Raw genomic sequence first — 27,147 nt, forward strand, 5'->3', positions numbered from 1 at the left:
TAGTAGAAACAGATTGGATCACGGTGTTCTCTTTTGCTGCTGTAATCCGATGCTTCCATTGGAGCTAGTCCACCCGTTATCACAGGGTGTGCGTCCGGCATAGCGGAGCTGCTGGGTCTTGGCAGACACACAGACCTAGATTGTATCTGCCACAGACTCATGTCACTGCAGTGTAACATAGTGCCACCAGGCTACAATGGAAAAAATGACACTGCTCAAATGCTCGGAATGTACCGGCACTAATTAAAATCCGATGTGGAAGGGGCACCCCATTTAATAGCGGTATTGCTCAAATGTGGAAAATAGAAACAGAAAAGTTAAATGACATCTGTTTTACAAAACCGGAGTGGCACTCACCTACTTTGCAAGGCATTGAGTTGCACAAGGCATAATGGCCGTTGCTGTCCTTCTGCACCTTCTGCCTTAGGGTGCTTTCACATTGTGTTCTGGGTCCCTGTCAGGGATACGTCCGAAATCTCCCGCAAAACGGGGTCCGGAGGCCTGCACCGACAGGGCCAATAGATGAATGTGAGATCTGTCGTGCACTTTTTCAGGAGTGTAAGCCTACAGGAGGCGGACACCCAGACCTAGTCAACTGCGTTACTGCTTTGCTCATTTGTAAGGCCGAATGTCTAAAAAATACAGTAATATTATGCCGTGATCACAAATAAATATTTCTATAAAGCACCACAACGGGGCCTGGTGGGAGGAAAATGGTGAACATAAAGATAAAAAATGGCAGTAAATAAAATAGACACAACGAATAAGTCATAAGATAAGATAGTATACAATGTGCAAACGAAAATATCTGGATGATGTCCAATTAGTATTGGAATAAAGCCACTGACTGCACAAATAGGGTGGCGCTAATACAGCCGTGTGAGCCAGAAGAGAATCCCGCGTGGGACGTGATAACCCCTAAAAGTCCACGAAAAGTCCTGAAGATGGCGGACAGTGGAGGAAGTATGGAAACAATGTAGGTGTCTCTCACCATGCTTTAGGTTTCGGAGATCCTAGAAGTCCAAGATGTATTAGATGATTCTGGCAGTCCGATAAAAAGTTCTCCCATTGTTAGTCCGACGTGGTCCAATCAGAAGCGGCGTCAACTCTCTGAAGATCATGCAACCACCTGAGATCAGGCAGATCCAGCTAGATTTCATATCACAGTTATGTCTGGGCCGGACGGTATCGGGATCAGCACTCGCTTGCGATAGAAGCGTCTTTACTGGCAGCGAACAGCAGTCACATCAATTCACTAACGCGTTTCGCGTCCTCCCAGGTTCCCATTGCAATAGTGAGGCAAACCAATGTCACAATAAAACCATTAGGGGTCTCAGAAAAAGGTCATGAAAACACACATTTTTTTTTACAAAATTCAAATTTTTTTCACCACAAATATAATAATAAAAAACACCTGGATATGTTTGGTATCGCTGTAATCATACAGACCTGAAGAATCATGTTTACTGCACAGTGAACAATACCCAGAACACAATGGAGGAATTACATTGTTGTTTTTTTCATTTATTCTCATTTTGTAATTAAATTATATGGGGAAATTAATTGTGTCAAATTACCAGTGATCCCAAAAAACACAGCCCTCTTTGGGTGTGTTGGCAGAAAAGTGAAAACCTTGTGGGTCTTCGAAAAAACGGGGAGGAAGAAATAAAAGCACAAAAATGGCAAGTTCCCGGGTTGTGAAGGGGCTGAGGACATCTGCACCTATTGTTCCTTTATAGACCCGAGCAGCGGTCACATTCCCCCCGGTGATATTGATCAAATTAGTGTTTATCTGAATGTGGAGAATGAGATCTGTACAACCACACCTGTGTACACTGTGCATAGGCAGAAAGCTACCAATGAGTGGTGGGGACGGGGTAATACAGAGCTCATGACTATGGAGGACTATATGGCCGCAGTTTACTAGTTCTCTAATGGTAATCTCCTGCTGATTAAAGATGGCATTTTATCAAAGCTACAGCAAGTAGCCCCGTAGGAGACACATCACTGCTATCAGGGTCTCTGTCTCTACATTATGCTGCTCTCAGAGGAAGTAGCAAAATACTGGTGACAGATTCCCATTAAAGGGATATTTACATTGATTAGGAGGGGTGCTTTATAATTAGATTACATACATATTCCTATGATACAGGGTATATCTGTATGTATCCAGTGGTATAGTGTATAATTCTGTTTTATCGACCAAGTCTACTCTGAAAGTGTATACTAGTGTATTACTAGAGCATAGGGACAGGTAACAGCCAGTCAGGTACAGTGCACACAATCAGGAGCAGTGCTAGTGAACAGGTGACAAAGGAACTAGAAGAACCATAGAGGCGATCACAGGAGGAGGCTGGGGGGGGATGGAGGAGGAGGCTGCAGGGGCTGGAGGAGGCTGCAGCGGCTGGAGGAGGCTATGGGAGCTGGAGGAGGCTGTGGGGGCTGGAGGAGGCTGTGATGCAGGCTGCCGTGGGGGCTGGAGGAGGCTGCCGAGATGGAGGAGGCTGTGGGGGCTGGAGGAGGCTGCTGCGGGGGCTGGAGGAGGCTGCCGAGACTGGAGGAGGCTGCAAGGAGTGGAAGAGGCTTGGGGGGCTGGAGGAGGCTGCGGGGGCTGGAGGAGGCTGCGGGGGCTGGAGGAGGCTGCTGCGGGGGCTGGAGGAGGCTGCCGAGACTGGAGGAGGCTGCAAGGAATGGAGGAGGCTGTGGGGGCTGGAGGAGGCTGTGGGGGCTGTGGGGGTTGGAGGAGGCTGCGGGTGCTGGAGGAGGCTGCGGGGGCTGGAGGAGGCTGTGGGGTCTGGAGGAGGCTGCGGGGGCTGGAGGAGGCTGCGGGGGCTGGAGGAGGCTGTGGGGGCTGGAGGAGGCTGCGGGGGCTGGAGGAGGCTGCGGGGGCTGGAGGAGGCTGTGGGGGCTGGAGGAGGCTGCTGCGGGGGCTGGAGGAGGCTGCCGAGACTGGAGGAGGCTGCAAGGAATGGAGGAGGCTGTGGGGGCTGGAGGAGGCTGTGGGGGTTGGAGGAGGCTGTGGGGGCTGGAGGAGGCTGTGGGGGTTGGAGGAGGCTGTGGGGGCTGGAGGAGGCTGCGGGGGCTGGAGGAGGCTGTGGGGGCTGCAGGGAATAGAGGAGACTGCGGAGCCTGAAGAGGCAGAGTCATGTAAACCCTCCATGCATGAGAAGAACGGAGGTGACATCTGTGTGCATGAATGTCACTGTGTAATCTGTAACCTTATTCCAAACTGCAACGCAGGATACAGCCCTGTAAGCAGCCGCTATCTGTACTTCACAGAATGGTTATCATAGGAGGCACAAGAGGCCCCATTGCCGTCCCTTGTAGCTGTAGGTATCTTGTTATTGAAGATAAAGATGTGCTCCAACACAAATAGGAGTAGTGTCAAAATTGGACCAAATGTTTTTCAAGATGACTGTCTCCAAGGTACCGCGATCCAGCTCGGAGGCCATCCTCATGTTAAATGGATGAGTAGAGGTTGATGTGTGTAGCGGTGTTACACATGTGATGTGTGTGGCGGTGTTACACATGTGATGTGTGTGGCGGTGTTACACATGTGATGTGTGTGGCACTGTTACACATGTAATGTGTGTGGCGGTGTTACATATGTGATATGTGTGGTGGTGTTATACATGTGATGTGTGTGGCGGCGTTAGGCTATGTGCACATGTTGCGGATTTTGATGGAGATCCGCAGCGTTTTTGGACGCACAGAATTGCATCAAATCCGCAGTGTAGTGCACAAGCAATGTTAGTCAATGGGAAATCTAGAATTGGTGTGCACATGCTGCGGAAAAATACGCACGGATTCACAGCGTTTTAATTTTTGCAGCATGTCAATTGTTTTTGCAGATCTGCAGCGTTTCTGCACCCATTGTGTCAGTCAAATCCGCAGCAAGATCACAGGTTTAAAAAGATCTGTGGTTTTGCTGCATAATTGCGTGTGAGAAATGCTGCAGATCGAGAGAAGGAAGAGTGTGTGGGCGAAGACTATGTGTGTACAGAGAATATGTGCGTGTCTGTGTGTATCTGTGTGTGTGTGGGTCTGCGGGTGTGTGCAGGGCTGTGTGTGTGTCTGTGTGGGGCTGTGTGTGTGTCTGTGCGTAGGCTAGGCAGGCATCGCCCGATGGGACTACTAGTCCCATCCGGCTATGTTTGCTACAGTGACAGCTAGCCGATGATAGTCCCATCATCTACTACTACAGCTACTGTGTGGAATAGTACAAAAAAACACATACACACATACAGTACACATACTCACCATACAGCTAATCCCCGACGCCCTTGATCGCCTGCAAAAAAATAAACCAACAGTATACTCCCTGTTCTGATTTAATCACACAAGTGTCCCACGACGATCTCCCGTGTAAAGCTGTCACATCAGGAGATGTGACCGCTCTACAGGGGATTCCGTGTACAGTGACTGGAGATAATACTCCCGCACTGTATCCCTCCATCGCCTAGAGGTTACCGGAGTTCGTCCTGTCACTTGTGGCACCGCTGCGTGGGAACATTCTCACGCAGCGGAGCCGTAAAGTGAGAGCATGAACTCCAGCCATTGTCTCCTGACAGTGTGTCACTGGAGGCCCTGTAGAGTGATCACATCTCCTGATGTGACAGCTCTATAGGGGACATCGTCGTGGGACACTCGTTATTAAATGGATTACATCAGAACAGGGAGTATACTGTTGATTTTTTTTTTTTCAGGAGATTGAGGATGCCACATGGATTAGGAGTAACTATAAAGATGGTAAACTGTGTTTATTGTCTTTATTTAACCCCTTAACAACTATAGGATTAATAATGGATCGGTGTCTTATAGATGCCTCACCATTGCTAAGCCATGGGCTTGATGTCACCTTACAATACAAAGGTGTCACCAACCCCACAAATATTACCCCATATGCCACCGCTACAGGGGGTAGCTGAGTGCTGGTGTTATAAGCGGGGAAGGGGGGGTATGGCAATAACCATGGTCCTTCCTAGGCTATTAATAACAGCCTGCAGCTGTCTGCATAGCCTTTCCTGGCTATAAATTATAGGGGGGACCCCACGGCATCTTTTGGGGGGCTTCCCTATTTTAATACCCAGTAAAGGCTAAGCATACAGCTGTGAGCTGATATTAATAGCTTGGGAAGCTCCATGGGTATTACCCCCTTCCCAGGCTATAAACATTGGCCCCCAGTCGCTGGCTTTCCCTCTGCTGGGCATTGTTTCCTCTTTTTTTTTTAAATTAAATATTGCCCAGATTTTTTCTATCTATAGATATTCATTTATAATTGTTTTGTGTGTGTAACCATTCTATGTGAACATAGTATGTGATGATATTCCATGCACCCTGTGGGCACGGAGCAGTGTGTGCTGCTGTCACCTGCACACATGGCCGGAGGACGCGGCTCTCGGGCCGGAGCAGCAGAGGATTTCCCGCCCTCTGACGTCAGGGGACACTTGTCACATTCCCGCGGCCGGTGATAACGATGTGACGGCGGAGGGCGGGCACTGTGCGGCTGCTGCTGCCTGCCAGGAGACACAAGTACCGGCTGCACCCGGACTGCAGACACTACCGCACGGAGTACTGCAGACTCTACCGCACGCAGAGGTCACTCACCGCACGTCCCGGTGCACATCTGCTCCATGCCGTCCTCACACTCGCTGACAATGACCGGTCTGGGCTCCCGCAGCCGCCAGCAGCCGCAGCTCCCTGGCGCAGTGGTGATATCCAGCCTGCTGGACTTCATGCTGCACAGGACCAAGGTGAGAAGAGCATGGGCGAGACTGGGGGGCTGGAGACTGGGGGGCTGAGGACTGAGAGTACAGAGGACTGGGGGGCTGAGGACTGAGAGTACAGAGGACTGGGGGGCTGAGGACTGAGGGAGTAGAGGACTGGGGGGTGGGGGACTGGGGAGGCAGATGACTAGGGCAGAGGACTGTGAGGGGCAGAGGACTGTGGGGGGGGCAGAAGACTATGGGGCGCAGAGGAGGAGGGTCACGTCACCCCTTTTCTGTGACCTGGTACCCGAGGCTGCACACCTGCTATCTCTCCCTCCGCCCGTGTATATCCTGATGATTGGTGGTATAGCGGGGTGCCCGGTGGTGATGCCAGGCTCTGCACTGGTTGTCCTGCATTTATTATTAATAGTGATTACATGATAACAGGTAGCGGTGCCCGTTCTGCCCGCACCCCTTCAGTGCCAGTGCTCTGGTGATCCTCGCTGGTCCTTTATTGTATGTGACATATGTTCATGTGACGTCTGCAGCCAATCACTGTCTTCAGCGGTACCGCTGCTGCTGACATGACAAGACACTGAGGCCAGTGATAAGCTGCAGTGGTCACTTTGATATAGGTGACGCCATCACTGAGGTAAGAGCAGTGCGGACCCCCCGGAGCACCCACCGCTGCAGGGAATGGGACAGGTTTTATTTCCTTACTGCTGCTGCACATCTTTGTCCCGATCATACCCTTGGGGTTTTGCCCAGAGGTAGCGGATTGTCAGGATTGTCACCATATGGCGCCAGCAGTGCTGGGAGAGTAACAGGCCACTTTGTCTCCTGACGGACCCTCTCGCCTTTCTCTGGGGGCTTCGTGGGGATGGTCAGTGGCCAAAAACTCAGTTCTCCCCAAAAAACTAATTTGAGAGGAGTTGTTCTAAAGTGTTTTTTATTTTTTATTTGCTTTCTGTCCCTATTTGTTTTTTTTCTTGTTTTCTGTTTTTTTTGTTTTTTTTTTGCTGCTAAACTTAATTGATATCAAAGGGGAAAAAAACTGCCAAAAAGATGCTGAAAGAATTTGACATGCCGTAGTTTTCATTCATCGGATAAGAAATGGCCTGTACTGGTTACCAGATGTGTGAGTCATCACCTGGTAAACTAGTAACAATATTGTGCAAATATTTACAAATAGTAACTTACTGTGTGGACACAGATAGACTGGTGTAATATACAGTGTTACATAAGGATCCAGCATTGTGACTGCAGATGTTTGGCCTTGATCCCGTGCCACCCAGGACCTGCACTCTGAGGAACGTGCCCAGTGCCCCTCAGGACCTGCGCTCTGAGGAACGTGCCCAGTGCCCCCCAGGACCTGCACTCTGAGGAACGTGCCCAGTGCCCCCAGGACCTGCGCTCTGAGGAACGTGCCCAGTGCCCCCCAGGACCTGCACTCTGAGGAACGTGCCCAGTGCCCCCCAGGACCTGCGCTCTGAGGAACGTGCCCAGTGCCACCCAGGACCTGCGCTCTGAGGAACGTGCCCAGTGCCCCCCAGGACCTGCGCTCTGAGGAACGTGCCCAGTGCCCCCCAGGACCTGCGCTCTGAGGAACGTGCCCAGTGCCCCTCAGGACCTGCGCTCTGAAGAACGTGCCCAGTGCCCCCCAGGACCTGCGCTCTGAGGAACGTGCCCAGTGCCCCCCAGGACCTGCGCTCTGAGGAACGTGCCCAGTGCCCCCCAGGACCTGCGCTCTGAGGAACGTGCCCAGTGCCCCCCAGGACCTGCGCTCTGAGGAACGTGCCCAGTGCCCCCCAGGACCTGCGCTCTGAGGAACGTGCCCAGCGCCCCCCAGGACCTGCGCTCTGAGGAACGTGCCCAGCGCCCCCCAGGACCTGCGCTCTGAGGAACGTGCCCAGCGCCCCCCAGGACCTGCGCTCTGAGGAACGTGCCCAGTGCCCCCCAGGACCTGCGCTCTGAAGAACGTGCCCAGTGCCCCCCAGGACCTGCGCTCTGAGGAACGTGCCCAGTGCCCCCCAGGACCTGCGCTCTGAGGAACGTGCCCAGTGTTCCCAGGACCTGCGCTCTGAGGAACGTGCCCAGTGCCCCCCAGGACCTGCGCTCTGAGGAACGTGCCCAGTGCCCCCCAGGACCTGCGCTCTGAGGAACGTGCCCAGCGCCCCCCAGGACCTGCGCTCTGAGGAACGTGCCCAGCGCCCCCCCAGGACCTGCGCTCTGAGGAACGTGCCCAGCGCCCCCCAGGACCTGCGCTCTGAGGAACGTGCCCAGCGCCCCCCAGGACCTGCGCTCTGAGGAACGTGCCCAGCGCCCCCCAGGACCTGCGCTCTGAGGAACGTGCCCAGCGCCCCCCAGGACCTGCGCTCTGAGGAACGTGCCCAGCGCCCCCCAGGACCTGCGCTCTGAGGAACGTGCCCAGCGCCCCCCAGGACCTGCGCTCTGAGGAACGTGCCCAGCGCCCCCCAGGACCTGCGCTCTGAGGAACGTGCCCAGCGCCCCCCAGGACCTGCGCTCTGAGGAACGTGCCCAGCGCCCCCCAGGACCTGCGCTCTGAGGAACGTGCCCAGTGTTCCCAGGACCTGCGCTCTGAGGAACGTGCCCAGTGTTCCCAGGACCTGCGCTCTGAGGAACGTGCCCAGCGCCCCCCAGGACCTGCGTTCTGAGGAATGTGCCCAGGGGCCACAGAGGAATGCATCAGCTTCTGCTCCACTGATCTCAGCACCTTCTTGTGTAATGTTCCTGCCAGGACTGGTACATTCTGGCCCCGCTGTCCTGCATGGTGCTGGGATTCTAGGAAGTAGAGCAGGTCTGTCAATCAGTCAGTCTGCTGACATGTTAACGCTTAAAGTTCCTAAAAGTTTTCTGTGCTCTTTAGTATATTATGGCCATATGTGCGGCACAAAACTTTTGTATACCTCTCTAAGAGGAAGCATATACTGTACGACTCACATTTAACAGGTCCATTCCTGGAAAACCTTCAACTTTTCTGCACTGCACAGTGTAGCCGTCCCTGATTCACTGGAAGAACATGTATCCATTTAGTAAGTCATATTTGTCATATTCCTTCGGTTTATAGTGTTGTACCTGTGGTTTTCATGGTTGCGATTTTTGGGCCAGTGTTTGGGTCAGGATGTTGTGTAAGGAACAAAAATCTAATCGCTGTTTTATTCCCCCAATGTATCATGGACCCCCGCCAAGCACCCTCGCGTGCATATACAGTGGGGCAAAAAAGTATTTAGTCATTCAGCAATAGTGCAAGGTCCACCACTTAAAAAGATGAGAGGCGTCTGTAATTTACATCATAGGTAGACCTCAACTATGGGAGACAAACAGAAAAAAAAATCCAGAAAATCACATTGTCTGTTTTTTTATCATTTTATTTGCATATTATGGTGGAAAATAAGTATTTGGTCAGAAACAAAATTTCATCTCAATACTTTGTAATATATCCTTTGTTGGCAATGACAGAGGTCAAACGTTTTCTGTAAGTCTTCACATGGTTGCCACACACTGTTGTTGGTATGTTGGCCCATTCCTCCATGCAGATCTCCTCTAGAGCAGTGATGTTTTTGGCTTTTCGCTTGGCAACACGGACTTTCAACTCCCTCCAAAGGTTTTCTATAGGGTTGAGATCTGGAGACTGGCTAGGCCACTCCAGGACCTTGAAATGCTTCTTACGAAGCCACTCCTTCGTTGCCCTGGCGGTGTGCTTTGGATCATTGTCATGTTGAAAGACCCAGCCATGTTTCATCTTCAATGCCCTTGCTGATGGAAGGAGGTTTGCACTCAAAATCTCTCGATACATGGCCCCATTCATTCTTTCATGTACCCGGATCAGTCGTCCTGGCCCCTTTGCAGAGAAACAGCCCCAAAGCATGATGTTTCCACCACCATGCTTTACAGTAGGTATGGTGTTTGATGGATGCAACTCAGTATTCTTTTTCCTCCAAACACGACAAGTTGTGTTTCTACCAAACAGTTCCAGTTTGGTTTCATCAGACCATAGGACATTCTCCCAAAACTCCTCTGGATCATCCAAATGCTCTCTAGCAAACTTCAAACGGGCCCGGACATGTACTGGCTTAAGCAGTGGGACACGTCTGGCACTGCAGGATCTGAGTCCATGGTGGCGTAGTGTGTTACTTATGGTAGGCCTTGTTACATTGGTCCCAGCTCTCTGCAGTTCATTCACTAGGTCCCCCCGCGTGGTTCTGGGATTTTTGCTCACCGTTCTTGTGATCATTCTGACCCCACGGGGTGGGATTTTGCGTGGAGCCCCAGATCCAGGGAGGGAGATTATCAGTGGTCTTGAATGTCTTCCATTTTCTAATTATTGCTCCCACTGTTGATTTCTTCACTCCAAGCTGGTTGGCTATTGCAGATTCAGTCTTCCCTGCCTGGTGCAGGGCTACAATTTTGTTTCTGGTGTCCTTTGACAGCTCTTTGGTCTTCACCATAGTGGAGTTTGGAGTCAGACTGTTTGAGGGTGTGCACAGGTGTCTTTTTATACTGATAACAAGTTTAAACAGGTGCCATTACTACAGGTAATGAGTGGAGGAAAGAGGAGACTCTTAAAGAAGAAGTTACAGGTCTGTGAGAGCCAGAAATCTTGATTGTTTGTTTCTGACCAAATACTTATTTTCCACCATAATATGCAAATAAAATGATAAAAAAACAGACAATGTGAATTTCTGGATTTTTATTTCTCAGTTTGTCTCCCATAGTTGAGGTCTACCTATGATGTAAATTACAGACGCCTCTCATCTTTTTAAGTGGTGGAACTTGCACTATTGCTGACTGACTAAATACTTTTTTGCCCCACTGTATGTGTAGACGAGGTGAGTATTTGTAGGGGATAAGACATTATTTTCAACCAGATTTGGAAGTAACCTAGCAAATGACCCCGTTTCTCAAATGAGGTATGTAGACAATGAAAATTAATGACCAGAATGAACATTGAGTTTCTAATAAAAGCATAAGCACCAGTCGTGATGCCAGTGTGTGTTTACGAGCACACAAAGCACTGTACGTTCTGTAACTTATCCCGTAAAGGATGTGGCACTCGCTGTGCGCCATGTTGTGACATGTGCCACGTCCCATCAGTGTATTGTCAGTACAGGCATAGACGAGCCGTGGTGCCGTGTGCAGGATCTGAGACATCTCCCCCTCTGACCCTGCGTGTCACTGATGCAGTACATGTTGTCAGCAGACTGTGCTGTGATCGGTAGAAATCTCCTGACCTGTATTGGTAATTGTAGGGTTGGGTTTTGAATGGCAGCACAATGCCACCACAAACTGGTTAAATGGCCAGAAGACAGCAAATTCCTCAGACGTTTGCAGAACAGGACATGCTATTCAGATGTCACCTCTGCTCCACTTACTGAGTGCGGGCACAATCCAGCACAAGCTGCACTTTGTTCTAGCAGTTCCTAGAAGCTACAAAGTCCAGTGTAGTACATTTCTTGTAAGAAAGCTGGAAGTTCTGGTCCTTGTCCTCAGGGTCAGGAGTGAAAGTACTCATCGGGGCATTGTTATATCTATAGGCAGCACTTTCTGGTCTCTTAGGGCTCCTGGAAATGACACAAGAAATCTCTTGGCTTCTAGATTTGGATATCTGGCTCGTGAATTATGGATGACTGTGACTCTTCCACAAATCCTTCTATAGTGAAAAACCTGTTTAATCAATTTGCTGAGTTAGCATTTTTTGGCATAGTCACATCTCTGTATGTTTCATGCTGAGAACTGACCACATGGACAATTATCAGATACAATGATGTGACTGAGGTCACCATGTACCCCAGCATTATCCATAGTATTGGCAGAGCTGGGGGCCTCACATGGTAGAGTATTGGCTGAATTCACTGATAACATCTTCCAGCAAATCTCTAGTGAAAATGCTGATACTGTATGTAGAACAATGCAGCAGTGAAGGTGAGAAGTGGTCGGGATCTGTGTGCTCAGGATTGAGTAAATGAGATTGCAGGTAATTCAGGGCTGGGGACAGTGGTGTGGCCATGTCACCAGGGTCAGTGATTGTTCTGTGCTGTCCTGCCCCATTACTCCTGAGTGTGTTTATGCTACACTTTAACCACTGTATAAACAAGTAGACATTCTGGACACACTGTGACAACTCATTACAGAGGGAGTCCGTACAAGTGTCTCCCACAGTGATGCATGTAATGTAACAACTGTCCCAGTTATGTGACAGGTCAGAGCAGAGAACTAGCAGAAAACTTAAGAATGAGTTAAAAAGAGTGCAAGGAGTGACAAAGGTACTGGTTGAGAAGTGTGGAATAAAGTGTCACAGAACGCAGTTGAACACAGACTGTATATTTTTATAGTATTTAATGTGGATGAATCTGAATTAATATGATATTGTTTTGTAAGCACATCAGCCCGGCCGTGTGATGCGCCCCTCAGTATCCAACATTCTCTTCTTATAGTCAGAATCTGCACTTGGCAAACCAAGTTTAAAGGGACGTTAATGACTTGAATGACTATTCAAACTACGCCGCTCGTTGCTTCACAGCAGGGCCGATCATTTATATACCCCTTCCCCCGTGCTTGTTTTCTCTCAATTGCCCCCCACCCCATTTGATTGACAGCTCTGACATCAAAGAGCCAGAGAAAGGAGGAAATAGATGGAATATAAGCAGGTGGGAAGGGCACTTAAATGCTTAAATGTTTGGCCCTGTCATGAAACACTGAGCGCCTCTACTTGGTTTGAACTGTCATTTTGTGCTGACGGATTACCTATTAAAATACGTTGTGTGCACATAGCCCATTTTTCACATCTTTAACATAATTTTCCTTTTGCATAATATAAGAAGATAATTCTGTATTATAGTGGAAATGTATGGAATGATCTGTATTCGAGCACACCCAGTAATCCGCATAACTAATCATTATTATGTATGCAGCCAGTTATAAAACCGAATTATGGAAAACTGGAGCAGGCAGCCTGACCGGCAGGTAGTGCGTTACTGGGCAGGCATTTGTGTGTGGGCACAGTTCAGTATAACTTATAACTTATTAATTACTGGTGATCACTACTAACTATGGGCTTCAGAGTCCAATGGGTGGTCTTCCACAGTGATTGACAGCCTGCGCTAAGTGCCCGGGGAACCCAGTGGACGTAGTATATATGGACTTTTCCAAAGCTTTTGATACGGTGCCACACAAAAGGTTGTTACATAAAATGAGAGTAATGGGGATAGGGGAAAATATGTGTAAGTGGGTTGAGAGCTGGCTCAGGGATAGGAAACAAAGGGTGGTTATTAATGGAGCACACTCGGACTGGGTCACGGTTAGCAGTGGGGTACCACAGGGGTCAGTATTGGGCCCTCTTCTTTTTAACATATTTATTAATGACCTTGTAGGGGGCATTCAGAGTAGAATTTCAATATTTGCAGATGACTCTAAACTCTGCAGGGTAATCAATACAGGGGAGGACAATTTTATATTACAGGATGATTTATGTAAACTAGAAGCTTGGGCTGATAAATGGCAAATGAGCTTTAATGGGGATAAATGTAAGGTCATGCACTTGGGTAGAAGTAATAAGATGTATAACTATGTGCTTAATTCTAAAACTCTGGGCAAAACCGTCAATGAAAAAGACCTGGGTGTATGGGTGGATGACAAACTCATATTCAGTGGCCAGTGTCAGGCAGCTGCTACAAAGGCAAATAAAATAATGGGATGTATTAAAAGAGGCATAGATGCTCATGAGGAGAACATAATTTTACCTCTATACAAGTCACTAGTTCGACCACACTTAGAATACTGTGCACAGTTCTGGTCTCTGGTGTATAAGAAAGACATAGCTGAACTGGAGCGGGTGCAGAGAAGAGCGACCAAGGTTATTAGAGGACTGGGGGGTCTGCAATACCAAGATAGGTTATTACACTTGGGGCTATTTAGTTTGGAAAAACGAAGACTAAGGGGTGATCTTATTTTAATGTATAAATATATGAGGGGACAGTACAAAGACCTTTCTGATGATCTTTTTAATCATAGACCTGAGACAGGGACAAGGGGGCATCCTCTACGTCTGGAGGAAAGAAGGTTTAAGCATAATAACAGACGCGGATTCTTTACTGTAAGAGCAGTGAGACTATGGAACTCTCTGCCGTATGATGTTGTAATGAGTGATTCATTAATTAAATTTAAGAGGGGACTGGATGCCTTTCTGGAAAAGTATAATGTTACAGGTTATATACACTAGATTCCTTGATAAGGCGTTGATCCAGGGAACTAGTCTGATTGCCGTATGTGGAGTCGGGAAGGAATTTTTTTCCCCATGGTGGAGTTACTCTTTGCCACATGGGTTTTTTTTGCCTTCCCCTGGATCAACATGTTAGGGCATGTTAGGTTAGGCTATGGGTTGAACTAGATGGACTTACAGTCTTCCTTCAACCTTAATAACTATGTAACTATGACCAAATACTGCTAGTGTGATGGCAGCCAAAGGTGTATGTCCCTTAATGAATTAGGAGCGTCTGACAAGTGGTCACAAATCTTAGGGTACCGTTACACTAAACGATTTACCAACGATCACGACCAGCGATACGACCTGGCCGTGATTGTTGGTAAGTCGTTGTGTGGTCGCTGGGGAGCTGTCACACAGACAGCTCTCCAGCGACCAACGATGCCGAAGTCCCCGGGTAACCAGGGTAAACATCGGGTTACTAAGCGCAGGGCCGAGCTTAGTAACCCGATGTTTACCCTGGTTACCATCGTAAATGTAAAAAAAAACAAACAGTACATACGTCACCGCTGCGCTCTGCTTTTACTTTATGGCTGGCACTCAGTCAGTGCGGGAAGCAGACGGCGAGGGACGTGACACCGGAATGTGAGTATGTACTGTTTGGTTTTTTTTACATTTACGATGGTAACCAGGGTAAACATCGGGTTACTAAGCTCGGCCCTGCGCTTAGTAACCCGATGTTTACCCTGGTTACAAGCGAACACATCGCTGGATCGGTGTCACACACACCGATCCAGCGATGACAGCGGGAGATCCAGCGACGAAATAAAGTTCCAAACGATCTGCTACGACGTACGATTCTCAGCGGGGTCCCTGATCGCTGCTGCGTGTCAGACACAGCGAGATCGTATGTATATCGCTGGAACGTCACGGATCGTGCCGTCGTAGCGACAAAAGTGCCACTGTGAGACGGTACCCTTACTCTAGTGACTTCCTGGATTAAAATGTCTGGTGTAAGGAATGCCACAGTTCGTCTGATTCCCTCCCTCGCTGTGCCCTCTGGGAACCCCCGCTCGATGATAATCATGCAGTACAAACAGGCTGTCGATCACCTGATGACCGAGCAGAATGTTTGTTTGTAGAGTGAAATAATCTTTTTTGCTGCTCAAAATGTTATCATTCTCAGGATCTGTGCTGCCGAGAACAATGTCAAGCTATTACAGATCGTTTGGTGGCCATCATTAATTGCGGCCTACCTGTGTAACCAGATACTGAACTACCACCGATCAGGGAATACTTACTCATTGACAGTCGGTTTGTGTAAATGTGTTTTTCTATGGGAATGCTATGTGACATACAGTATATTATAGGAGTATAATAAAATGTGCATAAACTAATCCACGATTGTCTTATGTCTTGCAGCCTCCCAAAGTGGTCCAAGGTTTGGTTGGCTTGAGAAATCTTGGTAACACGGTAAGTTTTATCTTTTTATAATTGAATTAGGACACAATCTGTATTTATTAATGGAGTATAATAACAGTTGTGAATCAGACATTTACATGGACATTTGCGACAGTCCCAGAAAAAATAATTTTTCGTAGGATGTTTGTTAAAATAAATGTTAAGATTACTGCCATGACACTTATTAACCGGTAGTACAGATTTCCAGCACATTTCTTCATAGATTTAATAGGCCCTAGTCACATTGGAGTCATCCTGGGTTCAGTTTTAACCGGTTTCATAACTTATTGACTAGACTTATAGTAGGTCATATATAATAGGTTTTTACTGACAAGTTAAAATACTCTGACTTTCATAAACCAGTAGAAAGTCAAAGCAAGCTCGCACCAGTGAGAAAGCAGCCTCACAGAAATAAATGGGATCACTTTGTGTAGCTACAGCACAAAACTTGTTGAAATTATGAAAAAGCTATTAATTCCGAAAAATAATTGCTTAATCAGTGGGGGTTCAACTTCTGGAGACCCTTTATCAATTTACACAATGAAGCTGCTGCATTGTTCCTGCATGCACCTGTTCCCTTTAATGTGTACACAGATACAGCAGCTCCATCCGTTCTGTTATCTTTATGTGATTAGGACTAACTATGTACTGCCACCAATCTGGACTAGCTTCTTGATAAAAAGGGCCCCTTCATAGTGATGATCTAGTGGGTTACTACAGATTGTACTCCCAACATTCAAACATTGATCATAAGGTTCAATCAACGATATTTAATTTCTGGAGAACTACTGTAATAATCGTGAGTAAAGTAACAGGAGAAGTAAAAGTTTTCTCCGCATTCTGCAACCCTAGTCTACTGGCCCGCTTTCCCCATACTTTACGTACCTAGATGTTTGCTCCTCATGTGCAGCCCTTGGGGGCACACAGTGTTAACAGTACCACGGCCCCCCGGAGTGCACTGTCCTGCTGGGGTACAGGGGGCTTTATCTATGGTCTCCAGCTTGTAGATGTGTAAAAGCTGCATTTCAGTAATTTATCCCCCGCTCCTTGTTGTGTGTTTGCTGGTCTTTGTGTCTGGGAGTCTGACGCGTCTCCTTCTCATCTCCAGTGCTTCATGAACTCCATTCTGCAATGTCTGAGTAACACTAAAGATCTGCGGGACTATTGTCTGCACAACTCCTATAAGCGTGACCTGAACTCCAAGACCTGCAGCACGGCCATTATGGAAGGTGGGTGATCACAGACACGCGAAGCCTCCACACACGGGACCCATGGGAGTATTACAGGCTCAGCTCTGCTGTCTGTCCTATGTGGAAAACTTGTGTGCTGTCCTTCTGTAAATCTTATTGCTCAGATTTTTACTGGCCAATACAGATAATGAGGATCAGTGTTATTCCTGCTGCTCCCCTGAGTAATGTATTTACTTTTTTTGTTTTCTTATCTTTTTAGATATTTTTTAAAGATATGTTGTTTTTTTATTTAGTGCTAAGTTTTATGGTCAGTACCTTTTATTTCTAAGGAGCGTTGCTCAGGATTCTCTGAGGCTCGTCACTAAAGCACTAAATAAAAAGGCCCATATGTCTGAAAGTTTTTCTTTAAAGGGAACCTGTCGGCAGGATTGTGCTCAATAACCTACAGACAGCGTCAAGTCAGCGCCGTTATACTGATTACAATGATACCTGGTGATGAAATCTGTCTTGTGGTTGTTGTTGTTTAATCTGTATTTGCAGTTTTCAGTTACTGAGATTCTCATGACCGGGGCGGAGCTTTGGGGAGTCTTCATGTGGTGCTCTGATTAGGTATTCATCTGTTTGGGCTTATTACAGGTCACTGATCCCTCACTGACCCGCATCCTATTTTTCATACTGCATAGAATATTGTTGGCTTAGAAACAAAAATTTACATCCAGCAAAATAGTGCCAGTGGCGGCACCTGCGCAGTGGCATCTAGCAGCAAGTGGATAAATGCTACTGCACAGGCGCCGGTGCCATTTTGCTGCAGCCACATTTTTTTCCTCCAGCAAAATGGTGCCAGTGGCGGTGCCTGCGCAGTGGCATCTAGTAGGAAGTGGATAAATGCTACTGCACAGGTGCTGGCACCATTTTGCTGCAGCCACATTTTTTTTCCTCCAGCAAAATGGTGGCAGCACTTGTGCAATAGCATCTATCAGTAACAGATGCTACTTCACAAGCGCTGGCACCATTTTGCAGGATGTAAAAAAAAATTCTAACCCCATAATATTTATGTAAAATAGGGGGCAGGTCAGTGAGGGATCAGTGACTTGTCAGAAGCCATAAGGATAAATATGTAAGCAGAATACCACATAAAGCCGCACCCACAGCTCCGCCCTGGAGCACAAGCATATCATTAACTGAAAACTGAAAATAAAGCTTAAACAACAACCACAAGACGGATTTCATCACTAGGTCTCATTAATCAGTATAATGGTGCAGACCTGACACTGTAGGCTACTGTGCACAATCCTGCTGACAGGTTCCCTTTAAGTCTACATATCAGATTTCTTCTTCTAATGGCATTTTATACAGAGTCTTGATCTCCTGAACAATCATTGAAACGATCGTTTCTAAGGGTAAACCTGTCAAACAGTCCAGTTCCAGAGAATTAGTTTATTTGCTTTTGATCATGTCTTATGTGATGACTTAATGATGTAAACCAAATGAGAGGAAGAAGCGATCGCACAAATGGTCATTCATAGAAAACCCCAACATGACATGTAGGCGCAGGGTGCTGTGACTGGGCAGCAATAGCATGCAGGCAGACAGAAACTGACGCACTGTGAATGTGCTGGGGCAACGTTCCCCACCTGAAAGCCCCCAACAGGTTCTCAGGATTTCCCTAGTATTGCCCTGGTGAGGGACTTATCACCTGTACAACACCAAGGAAATCCTGAAGACATGATCTGTTAGGGGCCCTTAGGGCTGGAGCTGAGTAACACTGAGCCAAAGAATATGTGATAATTGAATTTATTACTGTAAATGAGAGGTGCTTTACACACAGTTTGATCCAAATGTGTGAGTCCATCTGCCAGAATCAAGGCCGCCTCTTCAGAATGGAACCTTCATTAAAGAATTGACCTCTCGGGGGCCTGAGAATAAGAATTTATAGAACGTAAAGTTTACGGCTCTTAATAAAAACCTGTCTGGGACAGATGGCAGAAATGCTAAACTAATATGGAGGCAGTCACCACCCTCAAATGTAAGCTACCAAAAATGACATGTATAATAATAATAGTCTACATAGTAGTAGTGACGTTCATATATGCAGTGTTCACATATATCTGTCCGCTCAGCGTGCAGTTGTATTTGTGTAGATGTATTGTAGTGCATTCACACACCCCCCCCCCCCCTTGCACCTACACAATTATCTCCTGTTCATAGGAGGTGCTTTACATTTTATTGTAGTGTATATTGGGGATATTTTACCCCCCCCCCCCCCCCCCCCCCCCTAAATTTTCTTACCACTCCTATCTGACAAAGGCTGGATGCTACTTGCCCTTTACATTTGTAGGTGTAGATACCGGAGAGATATGTAGACTGATGTTGTAGATTCCCTTGTCTTGTCCTGGCAGGTGGGCTCACACAGGTTGATCAATATGTGCCTCTTATTTACAGTTATATGAAAAAGTATAGCTCAATGAGGTAACAAAACAAAAAAAAGTGCTTTAGTAAGTCAGTAAAAAGTAGGTAGGAGTATTTAAAACAAGAAAATGATAAGGGTGCCCATAGTTAAGCACCTGTCAAATTTTGTTTGAATGCAGATTGCACATTTTCTGTTAGTACAATAAACCTCATTTCAAGGCAGAAATGTTACTGTGTCCAACAGTTATTAGATATATGAAACTGAAATGGCTGTTGCAAAAAAAACAATTTTTATAAAACATTAAGCTTAAGATTAATAGGGGTGCCCAAACTTTTTCATATAACTGTATAAGCGTAGATTGCACAGCAGTAATGTTGTTATAAATGTAATTATTCCGCATTGGCACATACCTTGGTGCGCACAGGATGATGTAATTTTACTACAGCACATTATCTAACATACGGCATAGATCTGCTCATCACATGGAAAAAGCATCTCTGTCTCACAAGCCTTTATACTGTGACTGTTCTGCCGATCAAAAAAGCTCCATTCCCAGAAATCAGAACCACTGCCACAACCAAGGAACTGCTGTGAAAAGCACATTTTGCTGTAAGAGTTCAGTCAGATGGCCATAGTCAGTCGGACTGATATTGGACCACAAAGCCCGGACTGGCCGTAGGTCTCCCAACCCGAGCATACAAATATAAGAGGCCCGCCGGGCTGACCGTGCATTGCAGTCTGATCTTGGTCCGATTTACATGGCCGTCTGAGTGCACCCTAGTAGTGGTCACCGGCATGTGAATGAAGCATTTCTTGAGTACTATATCATTGGTACGTCACGTTAAACTGCAGTTTTCAATATTATTGTCTTTTTCATCAAAGCAAATGCAAATCATTAGGGCTGTCTGCTCACACTCTGGCCCAGCCTCACTCCTCCTGCCTCCAGGAGTTTCCCAGACATGGCCGCCATTCCCCTGATGTAATACCAGTCAGCTGTGTTACTTGTTGTCCTCTGCAGTAGATTCACGTATTCATGCAGCAGACATGTTATTGTTGTTTAGCAGAGGTATTGACGCAGTGATGACATGTGTGATTGCATGCATTGTGTAAAACTTGTACACAGCTTTATGGACATTTCTGGATGCTGAACTCCTTCTGTTTTTAATGAGTCATCGCCAGAAATAGACACCGGGACTCCGACCTGCTAAGAGCTGAATCTAAAAAAACTGTAATTAGGACAGTGCGTTCATTGAGTCACAGGCACACGCCTAGCAATAGGCCAAACACTGGCCTGCTCCATGCAGGCTATAGATACAGGACCGCTGGTGATCACACACATATGTATGACATGGTATATGTCTGCTCAACTTCTTCTGTGTCCCCCTGTAGAGTTTGCACGTCTGCTGCAGGCGATATGGACCAGCTCGGCCAATGACGTCGTGAGTCCTTCTGAGTTCAAAACCCAGATCCAGAGATACGCTCCACGCTTCATGGGATACAAGTAAGGACCGATGTTCTAGGATTATATCATGCCGACGCTCCGTCCTCACCCACCAACTCATTACCAGGGTGTTCCTACTATAAACATGTAATTGATGCAGGGCCAACCTCTACGACCTGCAACTGTCTACAGAACTAGGCCTCTCCATTTACTTCTGTGGGAGTTATGGGTACCACAAGCGAGCATCCTCTGCTGCTTCTGAATCCTGTGGAAATAGGTAAAGACTTGCATGGCAGTCTCACCAGGGGAAAGGGACCTGGGGAGATTAGATGAGGGTCCCAACTATGGAGACCACGCGTGTGTGCTCATCTCCGTTCACTTCTGTGGGAGTTACAGACAAGCTTTCCCAGTCACCTTGTTTCCCAGCATCCATGAGGTGGGGTTTACTACAAGCACCATTATTGGGCTAGGTGCAGGTCTCAGACGTGGGTTTGGCATCCATCAGACATTTCTCAGATGGAAATACCCATTTAAGTTGCTCAATAAAAGGCAAATGTAAGATAAATATTGGAAAATGAAAATCTGTAAGAATATATAAAGGAGGATTGATTTCTGGTCAGGGCCTGTATCTATAGAAACAGAAAAGCCTATGACGAGCAGAGAGCAAATGAAGGTGATATCAGGAACCTCTCGGCCTTTACATTCCTTCATTAATCCTGGCAACGGGGTGTTGTTGGACGTGTCAGGGCGATCACACAGTAGTTTTATGGCTGTATGTCTCTTCCCCATAGAGGACAGTGTTGGTGAGATGACCCCGCAGCCCCCATAAGGATTACTGGGAAGGATGGAGTGTCTTACTAATGATGGCGGGGAGGTGTGAATGTGGCAGGACTCTGACCTCAGGAGACAGAATATCCACCTTTACAATGTTAGGTTACAGGTCTGTGACATAACTAGCACCATATGCTGCCTTTCCTATATTCCGCGGCTCGGCCTCTGGTGTTTTATGGTCTTCTAGTTCTGTCACTTTATTTTTATTTGTAATTGCCGAGTGCAAACAGTTAAAGCCATAAGAATAGGATGAGTACAGAGATGGAAACTGATTGTGGTAGCCGCAGAAGCCATCATTACATAAGTGCTCTCAGGGATTACTGCGCAGCCCTGCCCATTGTCAGCATTGTTACCGCAGTATAATGGGGCCTCCTTATAATCCACTTACAATCTGTGAATCTGTCATTTTTCCTATTGTCACATAATCCACGTACTGTTCATGATTCCACTTATTAGATACATAAATGGCTGCACGCTCTGAAACACGGCATCATTACTCAGCCTCCTGTCATTAGTCTATCAGCGCAGTCCTGGCCTAGAAATACCATGCGGGGAGCAGATTCCTGCATCCGCAAATCTATCACTGCGGACTGACATTAATCCGCCTGTAGTCAGCTGCAAAATTCTTGGAAATGGTAATATTTTTGGCAACCATTCATGTTACTATTGTAGCACTTGTGCCCCTAAAGGGACCAGTCTTCAAACCGATATTGCATTAGCACTCGCTCACACTAGCATGTAGAAATCAGTGCCATCGTCATCCAGGAGAGCGGGACGATATATCCTCACCTGTCAATCCGTGCGCTGTCCATAAACAATCCATTTTTATTCGTCAACTATTAATCATCCACAGGACCATATTACAGAATTGTAATGTTTCTTTGAAAATCGGATGCATTGATGGTCCGTCATGCTGATTGACAGCCATTTCCCCCAGTTAGGCAGCGGGGAATCAGCATGGCGTCGTCAGTCCAGCCATGTCCTCAGAACATAGCAGAAAAGAAGCTACCAATATTCACTTTTTTCACAGTTATAACATTATCTCAGCACATGATCTGTTTTTTTAACACATCCAATTGTGGAACTTACTATAATTCCAAGATCTATTGATTAAATAGATTAAATTGTAATTTCTTCTTGGGTAAACCCCTTTAAGCTGAGCATGTACCACAAACTGAAATTGGCGCCAGGTGCCAACTAATTTATGGCATTTTCTAGTGTAAATGACAGAAAATCTCTCAGACTGAGCTTAGCACCTTCCCTACTACTAAGCTGTACCCAATTCTAAGAAAATAAAGCAGTATAAAGTAGGAAAAAGTCACACATTTTGGGGAACAATTGGATATTTTTCAAAATCATTTTTCCCTCCAGAAAACAGGTATACAGGCCTCCAAGCCTCCATACAGGCCTTCATACATGCATACAGGCCTTCATACATGCATACAGGCCTTCATACAGGCATACAAGCCTCCATACAGGCATGCAGGCCTTCATACAGGCATGCAGGCCTTCATACTGGCATGCAGGCCTTCATACTGGCATACAGGCCTCCATAGAGGCATACAAGACTCCATACAGGCATGCAGTCCTCCATACAGTCCTCCATACAGTCCTCTATACAGTCCTTTATACAGGCAAACAGGCCTCCATACAGGCCTTTATACAGTCATACAGGCCTCCACACAAGCCTTCATACAGGCATACAGTCCTTCATACAGGCATACAGGCCTCCATACAGGCAATATAGGCATGCAAGCCTCCATACAGGCCTCTATACAGACCTCCATACAGGCCTTCTTACAAGCCTCCATACAAGCAAACAGGCCTCCATATAGGCATACAAGCCTCCATACAGGCAAGCAGGCCACTATACAGACCTCCATACAGGCCTTCATACAGCCATACAGGCCTCCATACTGGCATGCAAGCCTCGATACAGGCCTCCAAGCAGGCAAACAGCCCTCCAAGCAGGCAAACAGCCCTCCATACAGGCATACAAGCCACCATACAGGCATACAAGCCTTCATACAGGTCTTTATGCAGGCCTCCATACAGGCCTGCATACAGGCCTTCATACAGGCTTACAGGCCTCCATACGGGCAAACAGGCCTCCATACAGGCATACAAGCCTCCATACAGGCAAACAGGCCTCCATACAAACCTCCATACAAGCAAACAGGCCTCCATTTAGGCATACAAGCCTCCATACAGGCAAATAGACCTCCATACAGGCCTTCATACAGCCATACAGGCCTCCATACAGGCATACAGGCCTCTATACAGACCTCCATACAGGCCTTCGTACAACCCTCCATACAGGCATACAAGCCTCCATACAAGCAAACAGGCCTCCATATAGGCAAACAAGCCTCCATACAAGCAAACAGGCCACTATACAGACCTCCATACAGGCCTTCATACAGCCATACAGGCCTCCATACAGGCATACAAGCCTCCATACAGGCAAACAGGCCTTCATACAGGAATACATGCCACCATACAGGCATACAAGCCTTCATACAGGTCTTTATACAGGCCTCCATACAGGCCTGCATACAGGCCTTCATACAGGCTTACAGGCCTCTATACAGGCATAGAGGCCTCAATACAGGCAAATAGGCCTCCATACAGGCATACAAGCCTCCATACAGGAAAACAGGCCTCCATACAGACCTCCATACAGGCATACAAACCTCCATACAAGCAAACAGGCCTCCATATAGGCATACAAGCCTCCATACAGGCAAATAGGCCTCTATACAGACCTCCATACAGGCCTTCATACAGCCATACAGGTCTCCATACAGGCATACAAGCCTCGATACAGGCCTCCATACAGGCATACAAGCCTCCATACAGGCCTCCATACAGGCATATAAGCCTCCATACAGGCAAACAGGCCTCCATACAGACTTTCATACAGACATACAGGCCTTCATACAGGCAACCATACAGGTATGGAAGCCTCCATACAGGCAAACAGGCCTCCATACAGGCATACAAGCCTCCATACAGGCAAACAGGTCTCCATACAGACCTCCATACAGGCATACAAACCTCCATACAAGCAAACAGGCCTCCATATAGGCATACAAGCCTCCATACAAGCAAACAGGCCACTATACAGACCTCCATACAGGCCTTCATACAGCCATACAAGCCTCGATACAGGCCTCCATACAGGCATACAAGCCTCCATACAGGCCTCCATACAGGCATATAAGCCTCCATACAGGCAAACAGGCCTCCATACAGACCTTCATACAGATATACAGGCCTTCATACAGGCAACCATACAGGTATGGAAGCCTCCATACAGGCAAACAGGCCTCCATACAGGCAAACAGGCCTCCATACAGGCAAACAGGCCTCCATACAGGCAAACAGGCCTCCATACAGGCAAACAGGCCTCCATACAGGCATGCAGGTCTTCATACAGGCATGTACGCCTCCATACAGAACTCCATACAGACAAACAGGCTTCCATACAAACATACAAGCCTCCATACAGGCAAACAGACCTTCAGGCAGGCATACAGGCCTTCATACAGGCCTCCATACAGGCGTACAGGCCTCCATACAGGCGTACAGGCCTCCTTACAGGCCTTCATACAGTCATAAAAGCCTGCATACAGGCCTCCATACAGGCCTACATGCCTTCGTACAGGCTATTCCCCTACTCACAGATATAGTTCCATGTCTATCCACCCAAGGTGGTCAGTCCTCTGCACTTAGCAGCCAGGGCTCTAGAGGGTATACCGTGAATGGCAGCTTTCAGCTGTGAGCAGGGCTGCACCAGGACAGGTTATTGGCCTCTAGAGTTCATCTGTCCTATAGACTGTTGCCTCCCAGCGATGATTGACTCCTAGCTCTCCAGTTTCTTGTGCCACTTCGGCTAATAAGAAAACAGCTGTGCCTGTGATAAGGCACCCTCACATCGGATAGAGTGCGTATGTGACAGGTTCACTTCAAACAAACATTTTTTCCATTGACTGATAAAAATAAGTTATCTTAATAAAGATGGAGACTTAATACACAAGGCTCACAGTTATGGATGTGGTTACACCAGTGAAGGACAATTTATGACGTTAGTTTTTGGCTTTCTACACAGGTGTTTGCTTCAGTGTCTGGAGCATCGCCTAATTTAATGGGACTCGTGCACCTTCTAGTAAATGTGGTACAAGCTCCACAGCGCACCGCTTTGGCCGGCACGCCAGTGTATTTTATTGCCGTCGCTTTGTATGCAGTGATATGCATACATTTACATAACGTAGGCTTCATGTAGCCGCATTAGTGATCTGTGTAGTGCGGTAACGATAACACATTATACATGACTCATCACTGGGATCACAGCACTAACTACCGCAACAAACTGCCAACGACACTGCCTTCATGGAGACAGGAACGTGGCGGCAGTTTCACCGCACACAGTGTCTACACAACTGTCTGCTTGTTATTGGTGCTGTCATGTTTGTTGCGTGGAGAAGCTGAAGCTGTTCTAATAATCCTGAAGCGGATCCTCTGTCTTGTAAGTCCTTGTATTCCTCATGAAATAACAATACTGAAGTATCTGTATTTAGAATGCTGTACCATTCCTCTTTATTCTTCCTGGAAATGTAGAAATTAAAGGGTTCTTCTTCCCAAAATCACAATGTGGTCTTCCAATATTGTACACATATATTTATTTATTTGTGCCCATATTACTCCTTTTTAAATGTGCTTTTCTTTCTACATATTACCCCATGTAGGATTCCCCCATTGCTGCCATCCTGATGTAGTTCCAGTTCTGTCTCTCTCGGCTGTCCTCCCGCCAGCATAGTCTCCACCTCTGACAGAGCGTATTCTGTCTTTACAATTCACTCTATGCACGGTCTTGTTCTATGTCCACTCTTGTCTAATCCACTACCTCTCAGATCACTCTACTCTTGACCCATACAGTCCAGTTTTCACTCTTTACATCCTACTGAAACTGCCCTCGCTAAAGTCTCTAATGATCTACTAACAATTAAATCCAATGGTCCTTGCTCCCTACTGATTGTCTTGGAGCTCTGCAGCATTTGACAGTGTGGATCACCAGCTCCTCCTCACTATCCTCTTCTGTATCGGCCTCAAGGACACTGTTCTCTCTTGATTCTCCCCTTACCTATCTGACCGCTCCTTAACTGTATCTTTTGCAGTTTTTTACTCCTTTAATCTTCCTCTTAGGCTAGCTTCACACTTCTTCCTCCGTGAAGCCGCACCTCTTCCTTCAGCTCCGCCTGCGTCTGCATGCGTTCTGCGTACCCCATCTTTAACATTGGGTACGCAGGCTATGTGGATGCCTCCGCATACGTCGTTTTGAAGCTGCGCCGACCGCCACAAAATCCTAACATGTTGCGTTTGATGCAGGTTAGCGCAGCGTCAAGACTACGCATTCGGAGGCATCCGCATACATCTGCATGGCCTGTGTACCCAATGTTAAAGATGGGGTACTCAGAACGCATGCAGACACTTCACGGAGGAAGAAGGCTTTCATCCTCAGCCCTGTCGTACACTAGTGTGAAGCCTGCCTTATGGTCGGGGGTTCCTGAACGATCAGCCTTAAGGTACCTTCACACTAAACGATATCGCTAGCGATCCGTGACGTTGCAGCGTCCTGGCTAGCGATATCGTTGTCTTTGACAGGCAGCAGCGATCAGGATCCTGCTGTGCCATCGTTGGTCGGAGAAGAAAGTCCAGAACTTTATTTCGTCGCTGGATCTCCCGTAGACATCGCTGGATCAGTGTGTGTGACACCGATCCAGCGATGTCTTCACTGGTAACCAGGGTAAACATCGGGTTACTAAGCGTAGGGCCGCGCTTAGTAACCCGATGTTTACCCTGGTTACCAGCGTAAATGTAAAAAA

General features: G+C 47.3%; 1 protein-coding gene across 2 annotated transcripts in view; it reads left to right on the plus strand.

The window, feature by feature from the left end:
* Positions 1-27,147, plus strand: part of USP2 (ubiquitin specific peptidase 2) — a 94,240-nt gene that overhangs the window by 42,676 nt on the left and 24,417 nt on the right. Inside the window, exons 1-4 of one of the 2 annotated variants that reach the window (XM_077250503.1) lie at positions 5,485-5,753; positions 15,352-15,402; positions 16,499-16,619; positions 20,380-20,491. In XM_077250503.1, coding sequence (XP_077106618.1) covers positions 5,634-5,753; positions 15,352-15,402; positions 16,499-16,619; positions 20,380-20,491 — 404 coding nt within the window. In that variant the 5' untranslated portion in view covers positions 5,485-5,633. Of the gene's footprint in view, positions 1-5,484; positions 5,754-15,351; positions 15,403-16,498; positions 16,620-20,379; positions 20,492-27,147 lie in introns of those variants that run through there. The other variant, XM_077250502.1, reaches the window with a different exon arrangement.

The sequence above is a fragment of the Ranitomeya variabilis genome, chromosome 4 (genome assembly GCF_051348905.1).
Source record: "Ranitomeya variabilis isolate aRanVar5 chromosome 4, aRanVar5.hap1, whole genome shotgun sequence".
NCBI lineage: Eukaryota > Metazoa > Chordata > Amphibia > Anura > Dendrobatidae > Ranitomeya > Ranitomeya variabilis.